This window comes from Meriones unguiculatus, chromosome 12 (genome assembly GCF_030254825.1).
Source record: "Meriones unguiculatus strain TT.TT164.6M chromosome 12, Bangor_MerUng_6.1, whole genome shotgun sequence".
In the NCBI taxonomy this organism is placed as follows: domain Eukaryota; kingdom Metazoa; phylum Chordata; class Mammalia; order Rodentia; family Muridae; genus Meriones; species Meriones unguiculatus.
Window position 1 is genome coordinate 83,360,663 of NC_083360.1, and position 12,797 is coordinate 83,373,459.

A 12,797-nucleotide genomic window follows, 5' to 3' on the forward strand; every position below is an offset into this window, starting at 1 on the left:
ATTTCCTGTGGGTCATGTAAATCATTTAATAGGTTTATCTACATTTTCTTCTAAAGTCTATAAATATGTGAACAACTATTCTGAAATGACAAAATTAATTCTTTTACTATTCTAATTTACAAGTGCTTAGATAAGCAAGCACAAGCATATTAGCCTGTCTAATTTTTCTGAAGAAAACCCAACTAAAAGAACTACTTATTCCAAGGAACTGTGAACAGAAGTCTTTTTTCCCCTGTTGGTTCAATTATACAGCTGTACAGTCTTATGCATGAGGCCTGGAACACTGGAACAGGACAGGGAAAGAAGACAATCTCATGGTTTGTGGACCGCCAGTCCTGTCCACCACAGGCACCTATGTTAGGACACACGGGCTCCCAGCTGGCAATGATGCTCTGGAGTCTGTTAGAAGGTGGAGCTCACTTGACAAAGCAGGCCCCTGGGGGCGGGGCTTGGAGCCCAGTGCCATTTCTACCCCTCTCTGCTTCCTAACTGAAAATGCCATGAGACCGGCCACCTCAGGCTCCTGCGGCCATGCCTTCCCCACCACAATGGGCCGCCTCTCCTCAGGCACTGGACCAAATTACATCCCTCCTCCCTTAGGTTGCTTCTCCCCGGGTATTTAAGTCACCGAAGTGAGGAAAGCGATACCCAAATGTGAAGAGAATCCCGTCCTTGCTCACAAGAGACCTGCAGCACCCACAGAAAGCACCCCAGCCATCCTGAATGGGGGTACATGTGTCAAAACCTCTATTCCGGCTTTAGGGGAAAAAGGGAAAGGGTCTGAAAGATGTCAAAAGAACGTGCTTCTAAACATTTTGAAAACTTCGCTAAGACAAAAGCCCTCTGAAAACATACACAGCACGTGGCAAGCATTACATCATTCCTGCCATTATGCTTCTTAATTCCTCAACGATCAAGTACGTCTCCACAGTAAGGCCACTAGTAGCTACCAGATCAAAACCTTAACATAATCTATTTTCTTAAATAAACTAAGTCAGGAAACTGGAAGTGAGACTCAGCAAAACAAATGTTCATGTTCTCTCCTATTAGGATTCTAGCTTCTAAATGACAGTGTGGACAAAGCCAGTTAACGAGAAAGGGGCCCATGAGACAGGAAATGTGAGACATAAAAGGTACAAGGGAAATAGAGGGAGCAGAAAGGTACAGTGGGACAAGGGAAGGCAGGGGGGTGTGGAAAAGTGGGGTGGGAGGGAATGCATTCACCTGAACTGAACATGCACCGGCATCATCTGTGCTTATTTCCTTAGTGTCGTGTTTACATAGCATTTGCATTGTATTAAACACTATAAAGAGAAAAGGCAAGGCAGCTTTAACATGGTGCTAAGAAACCAACCGTATCTAAAACACAGAGTTCTCCATTTTTCTCATCTGAAATATCTTTCGATTCCTTCTAAACTTCCACTTCCGGTAACAGTGGTAAACCAGCAGTGAACAGAAAGAAAAGTTCTTAAGGCAGTGTGCATCCTAAGTTAGAATGCAAGGGAGAAGTATGTTGAGAAAGAAGAGATACAGTATGAGAGCGGAGTAACATTCGTGCTGAAGGCCGCCCTGGCACAATCAGAAGCTCCTACACAGTGTGAGGGAAGCAGATGCCATTTCACAAAGCTGGTGCATGCGTGCAGAATGTAAAAGGATGACTGGAATGCTATCAGGTCAGAAGGTGCAGAAAAGAACCAGGGTACAGAATGATAGAACTAAGGGTACAGGACCTCAAATCTAATGTGAAAGATGTAGGGACAGGAAGATAAGACTCTCACCCAGGCCTCAGATGCTTTGCTGCTTTTGCCAGCAAGCATACAAGCAAAGCGAAATCTCTGAAAGGTAAGTGGCATAACGAGATTTGCATGAGTCCAAATTTTAAATATTCTTTTCCTTTGAGACAGGATCTCACAGTGTAACCCCTGCCGACCTTGAACTGGAGACCCTCTTGCCTCATCCTCCTGGGTGAGCGTAAGGTGTACCACACACTTGGCCTTAAAGTTCTCAAACAATAAAGTGTCATAAAGCAAACGTTCCAGCATCACTGTGCCCAACGGCGGACTATAATCACCGTATGTCTTTGATGGTTGCTCGCTTCAAGGGGTCCACCTGCAGCATGTGCATCAGCAGGGTGGCGACAGAGCGGTTGAGATATTCTGGGATGTAGAACACGCCCCCTCGGATCTTCTTAAAGAGCGTGGGCACGTGCTCATCGTCGAACGGGAGCGTGCCACAGAGGAGGGCATAGAGGATAACGCCACAGCTCCAGATGTCAACCTCAGGACCCGCGTACAGCCTGAGAAAGGATGACACATGCCTAAGTGTAGGTATCACTTCCCCCTCACTGTTAGCATCCTGCTGCCATACATGACAGGCGCAAAACCAACTTGGTATATATTGCTATTTAAGGTCTTCCCTGAAATACATAGCAGTTTCCAAACCTTAGCAATTACTCTTCATAGAAAATAACCAGCCTCACTAGTTACACAGACTTCTCAAAAGACTTAGCTTTATTTGTTAAAAATTAGTTGTAAGTGCTAATTAAAATTTATCATACTTTCATGCCTGGCAAGATGGCACAAACATTTAATCCCAGGATTCAGAAGGTGGGGGCAGGCGGGTCTCTGTGAGTTTGAGGTGAGCCTGATCTAGAGAGTCCTAAGCCATCCACGGTAGCATAGTAAGACCGTGTCTCAAAACAAACCAACTAATAAACAAACAAAAATTACAGTTTATGTCTTACTTCTTTAAGGGAACATCAAAGTAAATAACCACAAACTAGAAAAATGTAATACAGTAATATATAGTACTTTTCCGCCCTCAGAACTACAAGGCAGAAAATGCATATATAACAAAATTTTTGCCCTTTAGCACACACCTTAAACAAAATTTGAAACATTTAAGTACTTACTAGTACCATATAGACAGTGTTTAACTTGTACGTATGTCTGTGTACTACTTGTGTGTCTAATACCCAGGGAGGCTAGAAGAGGGCATCAGATCCCCTGGAAGGGGAATAACAGGTAGTTGTGAGCCCTCATGTGGATACTGGGAATAGAACCTGGGTCCTCGGAAGAGCAGCCAGTGCTCTTAACCACAGAGGCATCTCTCCAGCCCCTTATATGGCAGAATTCCTACTACTTTCTTTCAAGATCATTAGCTAAGTCATTGGACTGAGACAGTTCCGCTCTAGAGAACCCATGTCTTCCCCACACACCTCTCACTGTTGTCCCTTTAACCTCCCACTAAGCTCCGGTAGCACAATAGCAAAGTCAAACTCGGGTCTCAAGTAACAAACGTCTAAATCTCCAGTGGAAAGAACATAATCTGCCTCAATAGAGTACGGCCTCTAATCTATATCATGTGCTGTATCGCCCAAGCTCCTCACTATTTAAGTGTGCGCCCCTAAAACTTGCCGGCTCAAACTCTAACCTCAAACTGATGGTATGAGGAAGTGATTATTTTGGGAGATCTGGCCCTGAGGTGGGATTCTCATAAAGGTTAGTGCCCTCTGACTACCCCAGAGACCACACAAGCACTCAGTGCGAGACAGTGGGCTGTGAGGAACAGGGCCTACACACATCAAACCTTCATGGTGTATGGTGCTCTTCAGAAGCCCAGATGAGCTGAGACTCTCACAGTCTGCTCTGTGTGAGCACCTAATCAGTACTGCGTTCCCAGCACTCTGTGAACTTCAACAACCAGACAGTAGCCCTGAAACGACTTTACTTCATCTCTGCCCCTCCCCCCCCCCAGTAAACAGCTTATAATGTACCATAGAGCTAATTACAGGAAGGACTTCACAGTCTCCACTTGTCTAGTTTAACGGCATGAAATTATGCTGCCACCCAAATTCCATTCTTCCAAAAACAGAATATAGAACTGCCTGCGGATTGCGTGAAATGTGTAAAATATTCTTAAATAACTACGTCTGAGAAGTAAAGACACAGGCTTAACTTTGAGTAAATCTTTACTGCTCTCTGACATTTTCTACATAGAAAATGGACATTGCATAAGATCTCATCATCACCAACAAACAAAATGCATGAACACATTTATTACAATGCCTACATAGGTTTTTTTAATTATATATTCTGCCTTCAATGAAAAAAAAAATGAATGACCTGTTTCTATTATGTTAAAAAATCTTCTTCCAAAGGAAATATAGCTAGGTGTTTTTAAAATGGATGCAAGGTCACAGCAAGCCTACTTATCACTGAAACCATCACCTTCCCGAGATGACCTCAGGTGCTGCATAATTTGGCGATCCACAGCTAGTTCGCAGAAATTCACCATCTGACATCATATTAGACAGTCCTGAAAAGAAAAGCAATTCATCAGATACTGGATGCTGAAGAAACAGATAAAACCATGATTAAGACTCTCAATCATTTCATGCTTCAGAAATCCTTTTCTTTTTTTTAAAGTAATGGTGGGTGGGAAGATAGCTCTCTGGGCCAAGATGCTTGCGCAAAGCTGACAACCTGAATTCAGACCCCGGATCACATAAGGAGGCAGAAGAGAAATGACTCCTGAGTCCTGTGCTCTCACCAACACACACACTTATACTCTCTCAATCATGTGTCTATATGCACACATACACACAATTTTAAAGTAACAGAAAGTACTTTTAGACTACAAAGACATTTTAGGGAACTCAGATCATCACACAGAAAGCTAAAGAGTACCACAGTTATAAATGGAATGAACCTCACTACATAAAATTTTGACTCTTCACAAAAAATTATTTGAAATAATATTACTGTTTTCAAAAATAATTCTGTATATAAAGAAATAAAATAGACGCTGCTATTTAAAACAAACAAAAACTGTGCTTCAAAACATCTTTCTTAAAGGTTGTAATTGGTCATTACATCTTTAATGCCAGAATTCAGGAGTAGAAAGTTGGATCACTGTGAGTTCAAGGCCAGCCTGGCCTACACACAACAAGTTCCAGACCAGCCAGGGATACACAGGGAAAGCCTGTCTTTTTTCTTTACTTCTTGTAGTTAGACAGCCGACCAGCCCCAGCTGATAAGCAGGCTGGTTTCCCTGGAGGTGGGAGTCTCACTGCTGTTCATTCAGGTGGGGCTGAGCACAGGAAGTCAGGAGGGCCTCATGCTTCAGCTTCCTGAGAAAGGTTTCTGATTAGAGAGCTTCATTCATCATAGTAAAAATAATGTACTGAACTACAGCTCTAGCTGAACTGCTTACCAGCAGAGTTTAAAAGGAAACACTAAGCTAGTTTAAAGACAGATACAAAACAAACAAATAACCCATGGCACCTTCTGCTGACCCCTCCTCTTCGGGTCACAGCCTATCATGTCCTCCAGCCTCCCCTTTGGCAGCCTTTCTGGACCCAGAAGTGTGTGGAGTATAAAAATGTGTACTTTCACCTTACCTAGGACTAACGTCCCATTCTCTCTAAGTTATTAGACACTGCCCTAAGACTTATAGGCCTTTCCATGATCTGTTCAGGAGGAGCCTTAACACCTGAGTACAAATTTTCACATGCTTGTTTATGTACATTTTATCAGGGAAAGCATCCACTATATGAACAAGTTTTTCAAAGGAGTTTGGGGCTCTTTCCTCCTTACCCTACTATCCCCTCACACACACACACACACACACACACACAAAAAAAAAAAAAAAAAAATCAAAACACAAAAAACAGGTCTCATTTCCTCAGGAGGAAAGGCATTATCAAGTGGATTTGACATGATGCGGCCTTGTAATATGATTTTTAGAAACCTCAGCACTATTTAAGTGGATTTACATAAACAGAATAAGCCAGTGGGAAGACTGCAATGAATGCCTTTTTGTGGTACAGGACTTGTGAGGGTGAAATGGGAAGTTCTTAGCACCATGGGAGCAGGTACTGGTCCTTTTTAAAGGCATTACATGGCTCCCAGCAAGCCCGGAGTGGCATACCAAAGTCCGCTATCTTAGCGTTCATCTGGGCGTCCAGCAGCACGTTCTCCGGTTTCAGGTCCCTGTGGACAACCATGTGCCTGTGACAGTAATCCACGGCAGACAGGATCTGCTGGAAGAGCCGCCGGGCTTCCACCTCCTCAACCTGCCATGCAGGAAAAGAAACTGCATCAATACTATCTAGGACATCTACTTATTATGCACTTCAGTTTTGTAGCCTATCTAAATATAGCTCCGCAGGCTAATTAAAATTGACTAATTAGAAATTCAACAAAGCAAACAAAACGTTGTCAAAGCTCCAAATAGATTTTTCCTTGGCTGCATGGCAAAAAATCAACTAATATGAAATATTACATGTTTTGGGGACTCAATAAAACCCAACTAAAACAGAACATATATAAAAATGTTAAGGAAAGAAAATAACTGAAGCTTCAACACGATCTTTATAGAAAACACGCTGCGAAAAGCACAAGAATTACTTGGCAATTAAGTGAGATACAGTTTCTAAAACAGTAACTTCCCAAGAAACAAAACGTCCTGCTCCTGCCATTGACATCGCTACAGAAACAATCTGAAGCACTGAAAACATCTTTGTGGTTAGCGACTACCAGTTCTTTCCACTGTCGTTGCCTGGGGTTGGGGAATAAACTGGAAAACCTGTCACTCACCCGCCCGTGTTTACAGATGTAGTCGAACAGTTCCCCTCCCGATACATACTCCATCACCATGAAGAAGTCTGTTGGAGTGCTGATCACCTGGTATCTTTTTTGGAAATAAAAACGGGGGGAGGGGTTAGTACGAAAATAGTGCCTCTACAATAGCCGACCTCGCCCATTATCCTTGATACACTTTCATATGCAATGCGAGGCAATATTGGAGGACGGACACAGATTTCACAATGTTCTCAAACCAATCCCGGTGCCATAAAGCACGGAAGAACATTACAAAGAGCACCCCACTTCCTGAGACGCACTGACTGCCCTTCGGATGCCTGCTGTTCAGATTTCTGTTACCTTTAAAGATCTTCACACACTAAGTGAATGCAGTCATTTTTCCATTTCAACAAATAGTCGATAGGGATGACGTATGATATGCTTAAATAAGATAAAAATGTTCTTAGGCATAAAAATATAACACAGACATAGAGAAATATTCTCAGACATAAAAAATTTGACACAAAGATACATAATCAGAAAAACTGAGTATGTAGACAACACATCCTTTCTTGCAAAGGGGCGGGGAAGGGAGCTCCTAAAGCAATCAGGTGACACACTGACAGAAGGCTACACTGTATAGACTTGCCTTGACTCTGACCCAAACCAACTTTAAAAAACAGTAATAAAGCTGAGTGCATGGCACAGCCCTGTACTCCCGTGCTCAGAAGTCTATGGTACAAGAATCAATGACGCAGAAGCTAGCCTGGGCTACACAGTAAAAGCTTGTCTCAAACACACAAGCTCCATGTAACAAGAAGTTGTGAGTACGATAGAAAATCTGAATTCCGATTAGATTACTGACGAGATCATCATTTCTTATTTTTAGGTGTGACACTGACACTGTGCTTGTATTATTTAAAATATGATAGTGGACAGCTTACATATTAAAAATACTTTGGGGGCTGGAGAGATGGCTCAGAGGTTAAGAGCACTGGCTACTCTTCCAGAGGTCCTGAGTTCAATTCCCAGCAATCACATGGTGGCTCAGCCATCTGTAATGAGATCTGGTGCCCTCTGCTGGTGTGCAGGTATACATGCAGATGGAACAGTATATACATAATAAATAAAATAAATTCAAAAAAATACTTTGAATCTGCCTCAGAATGATCTAGCAAGAAGACAGAAAGATACAGCTACATACTTCTGACACTGAGTGGCACACACATGAGCTCACCACTCCACCTTAATAGAGTTAACAGTTTTTCAATAAAAGTGTGTGTGTGTGTGTGTGTGTGTGTGTGTTTGCATGTATTTGTTTTTGTCTTTTGAGACACGGTTTCTCTGTGTAGCCTTGGCTGTCCTGGACTGGCTTTATAGACCAAGCTGACTTTGAACTCACAGAGATCCACTTGCCTCTGCCTCCTGAGTGCTGGGATTACAGGCGTGTGCCACTGTGCCCAGCAGCATGTATTTGCATTTGGGTAGAAGTGTGTTTTTCTAGACACCTAAAGCTGGTCTTATTTTAAAAAGTAGTAAGGAATCTTAGCTTAATTTTACAAAATAAGATTTTCCTCTAAACACTGTGACTTCCACATACACAATTTTACAAAATCAGGTTTGGAAAATGAGTTAAAAAATAATACTAATGTTTAAATGAAGATTGCTTCTAACATTTACACAAATGGCCACTGTTCTAATTTTAAAACTACATTATTACTCTTTCTCTCCTGCCTGGTCCAGAGACGGTCTCTGCGGCCCCTTCCCTTTCCCCTAATAAACCTCCCACATGGAGGGGAAAAAAAAAAAAAAAAAAAAAAAACTACATTATTTTCTTTATAAAGGATTGTCAATATTCTGACTAAGGGTACAGTTATTTATATACTTATTATTTATGGCTGGTAAACACAGCAATAACGACTTTGCTGGCTTTACTCAGAAGAATGCACAGTAGGAGGGGATGCCACTCTCCACGCGCTCCCCATGATAGCGAACTTGTGAGGGAACCTCCAGCTGCTTTGCTACCACTGGGAGCCTTTTTTATTAATGCACTAGCTGGTGGCAGGCTGGGTTGCTAATCTCCAGTAAGAGTTGGGGGCGACTGGCCACCAACTAGATGAGTTACTTTCTATCTATACTGACGGAAAACACATCATGTGTAAATGAAACACATGGAAAGACTGTCTATAGAAATATCTCTTGGTTTTTGTTTTTTCCTTGCGATAGATGCTCGCATACAGAGTCCAGGCTTGCACCAAATTCATAATCTTGCCTCCTTAGCTCCCATGTTCTGAAATTGCCACCATACCTGGCCTGGAAAAGCACTTTAATGTAATCTTTAATCTTTGAAGACATGAATGATGGGGTATCTCACTCTATGTAAAAGTTGAGACTATTTCACATGAACTGTGGAAAGGTAATTTTTTTAAAGAAATCTCACAGAAATGGTTTCATGAAGGCTATTTTGACAGGTACTGAAATGGTCAAAGAAACTGAACAGAGTGGGAAGAAGCCTCTATTGTTATCAACTCATTTTTCCTGACCTGACTTATTAATTATTACCAATCACATCTGTGTGCCTTATCCATCGATGAAGCTCAAATAAACTTAGCTGGTGACGCTTTGGAATATCCCACAAGTTAGGCTGAATTATCTCATGAAGCCTCAAACTCCACGCATAAGCTATCACACAGCAAAGGCCAATTTACAGCAACGAAAACTAGCTGCTCTGAGTGAGCACTCACTGTGTGCCAGGCACAACCAACCAAACAGGGAATCTTAGTACTTATTGAATCCCTTCTGGGTCCTCTGTGGGGGAGCTTGCAGCCTAGCTGTGGTTACGCGCTGAACAAGGAATCTCTTCAGACACATATGTGAGCTTCAGGGCCAGAAGTTTTCTGTCACTCACAAATTTCCAAATTAGTCAGGTCCTGTTACCTGTTATTTCTCGGGTATAAGCCCCACTGCTTTTCATTAATCCTGCACTACCTCCCTCGGCCTCGGCTGCGGCTTCTTTGAGCAGGCTATTTCCCGTGTGCCTCCCTCTGACTGGGTACTCTTCATCCTTCAGAACTCAGGCTACAGGCCACCACCTCCTGGGTGTGAGTGAGGCAATCTGCATGCATAGACTGGGTTGCCTTGGCTTTGCAACACCTCTCTCTCTCTCTCTCTCTCTCTCTCTCTGTTTGTAATGACATGTTTCATAATGAATTTGATTAATGAATCTGCATCTGGCAAAGTACAACAAACTATTTAAATTCATGTATAAATTATCACTTTAAAAATAGCTTGGATCAATACCAGAATAATCTGAAAGTCAAAAATATGGCAAAATTTCAACCAATAAAATTTCAATTAACAAACAATTTTTTTGGAAAAGGAAGAGACCAAGGAAATAAGCTTCATATTAGAGACTTGGTGGGAAAGGCAAATTCCTGGGTTATTAAAAAGGAAACTTGTAGTAATTACAAGGAAATATTATAAGTATAGTGATGAATAAACACTCACACATAGCAGCATTCTCTTAATGAGACAAAATTGGAAAATAATGCACTTTAGGAAATGTTTCAGAAACATTTTTAATTAAGATAAAAAAGCAATTATCCAGACAATCCCTAAGCAATGTCCAGCTGGTAAGGTTATATGCATTCTTATGCAATAAGCTCACAAAGTACAATTCAATGAAAAAAAGTAATCTTTCTTTCCTTTCTTCTTCTTTTCTTTCCTTTCTTTCTTCCTTCCCTCCCTCTCTCTGTCTCTCTCTCTCTCTCTCTTTCTTAAGGGAAGGTTTCTCTGTGTTGTGAAGGTTCCTGGCTGTCCTGGAACTTGCTTTGTTGACCAGGCTGCCCTCGAACTCACAGAGATCTGCCTGCCTCTGCCTCCCAAGTGCTAGATTATAGATGTGCGCCACCATGCCCAGCTAAAAAATAATCTTTCTGGAATAAGCCAAAACTCAACATTTATGCACATCCCTGTTTGGTGGTCATATCTGCTAAGATTTTAAAACATTATTTACATTGTCAAGTATATAGAGCAAGATTTGTCTTTATTTATAACTCAGTTGTATAAAAATGTAGTAATCATTACCCTGGACTGCTAACACTCATTTACTGTGATCTATGAATGGTCTTTTCTTTAGTTGATTACTAATTTTAATAATATCCTAATAAATAAATACAAAACTATCACCCACACAGGAGGGCAGGGCCTTGCTAATCCCTCCCATGTAAGCACACAGAGAGCTACCCTCCCCTGCCTCCCCTTACCCTCACCCAAGAGAGCCATGTCCTGAAGCTCTCTTCAGCCGCCTTTTGCTTCCTTATTAGTTTTATTTTGAGATATGTACATACATAGTTTCATGTTCATATTTAAAAATGATTCATATTCATATACCTATCATAATGGTTTTCAATTTAAAATGGTATATAGCATATTTAATATTGGGGAACTTTTTTGAGAATCAGTTGATATTGCTGTGTGCCACAGTCCTGATATGAGCACCATATAATAATCTGCTATATTTATGTAGTTGTCTCTCTACCCAGAAGAGTGCTGGGCCTATTTCCACGGTTCTGCTACTGCGTGCTACTTGAACATTTTTGTAGATGGTAGATTTTTTCTCCTGATATATACTGATGAGCTGAATTGCCAAATTACAGTATGTGTGAATGTACTATTTCAGGTGCCTGTTGTTTTCTGAAGAGAGTTTAGTGCTGCTAAAATGACTAGAAAGCTTGTGGAATATACTACATAATGGTATCTAGTACTTGCAAAATATTATACACATTTCTTCTCCAAGAATGCTTGGGTCTTTTGGCAAATTATATTGGGTTGGTCATGTTTTTCTTATTTATATATGGATGTAAAATCAAATTATAATAGTCTAGAAAATAGGATAAATATGTCCCAATTACTAACTTTATAAAGCAATCTTTTTGACTCACACTGAATTTGCTTTCATTTTTTTTCTATAAACAGATTAAATATACTCTAATGGATATATTCTTAAAATGTAATTGTACATGTATACAGAAAACCATGAATATCTTCAGATATCCAGTCAGATATTAATTACAATGTTCCTGTGTTTTCACTCTGTTTTAATTTGTAGGTTGCTCACAGTTTGTTTTTTCCAGGACAGCAGGCAGCTTGTCCTTGAGAGGATAACTCAATTCCACCAACCCACCCGTTAGAGCATCATGACAAGCAATGGCTAACTCTTCAGAGCTTATCAGCCTTCCATCTCATTCATATATTTTTAAAAACTACCTGCTGCTGTGGCCTCTAGCCAAAGAAACAATGTTTCTCTTTCTGAAATACAAGTAGCCATTGCTTCTTAGAGCCTTGATTCATCGATTCCTTAACTAAATGTTGAATGACATCTTTTTTATGTATGTGGGTATTCTGTCTATATGTCTATCTGCACACCAGAAGGGGGCTACAGAGCCCATACCACTACAGTTGGAGATTGTTGCTCGCCAACATTTGAGTGCTGGGAACTGAACCCAGGACTGCTAGAAGAGCAGCCAGTGCTTTTTATGACTAAGCTATCTCTCTAGCAGCTTTATTTAAGTCTTCAATGCTGGGATATTTGAAAAATCTAGCAATAAACTGTAAATGTAGTTTTTATTTCCTCAGAAGAGAGGCTGAGATGAAAGCCATACTCAAGCTTTCTAAATATACAGCTTGGGCTTAGCTCTCACATTTCTAACTATTCCTAGGCCTAGAGTTGGAAGCTTCTAGCCTCTGTACAAAATCTTCAAGCCTGGACCTTGAAGGCTTCAGCTTCCAGCCTCTGTCTGCTAACCCAGTCCTAGGATATTATCAGCCTCCAAGACTCACTTTTTAGTCCTTCTGATTGCTGGCTGGTTCAGCTCAGCTGTTCTGGCCTAAATGCCTCTCCAAGTTGACTGATTCAAACTGGCTTCTTACTGAATTGCTCTACCTGGCCTCAAACAAGTTCCGGCAATATGTTTTAATATTCCAGCTCCTTCTCATTCTCTGGATCATTTATCTGTGTCTATCTTGTTCTCCCTGCAACCTGCCTCTGTAAAACTCTCTGGTAAAAACTCAGTAAAAAGTCTCCCTCTGACCTCCCTTTCCTGTCCTCTTCTCCCGAGAGCTGGGCATATCCTATCTCTGACTCATTCTGTCAAATCTTTCTCTGATTCATCACTTTGTCTGCCCCTCAAATAGACAGTCACTATTTGGGAT

General features: G+C 41.2%; 1 protein-coding gene across 2 annotated transcripts in view; it reads right to left on the reverse strand.

The window, feature by feature from the left end:
* Prkaa2 (protein kinase AMP-activated catalytic subunit alpha 2) overlaps nucleotides 1-12,797 on the reverse strand; it is a 61,180-nt gene that overhangs the window by 14,248 nt on the left and 34,135 nt on the right. For both annotated transcript variants that reach the window (XM_021650111.2, XM_060366065.1), the window contains 4 exons: nucleotides 6,600-6,693; nucleotides 5,932-6,076; nucleotides 4,230-4,317; nucleotides 2,072-2,296 (listed from right to left, as the gene is read on the reverse strand). In XM_021650111.2, the coding sequence (XP_021505786.1) occupies nucleotides 2,072-2,296; nucleotides 4,230-4,317; nucleotides 5,932-6,076; nucleotides 6,600-6,693 (552 nt within the window). The remainder of the gene's footprint in view (nucleotides 1-2,071; nucleotides 2,297-4,229; nucleotides 4,318-5,931; nucleotides 6,077-6,599; nucleotides 6,694-12,797) is intronic.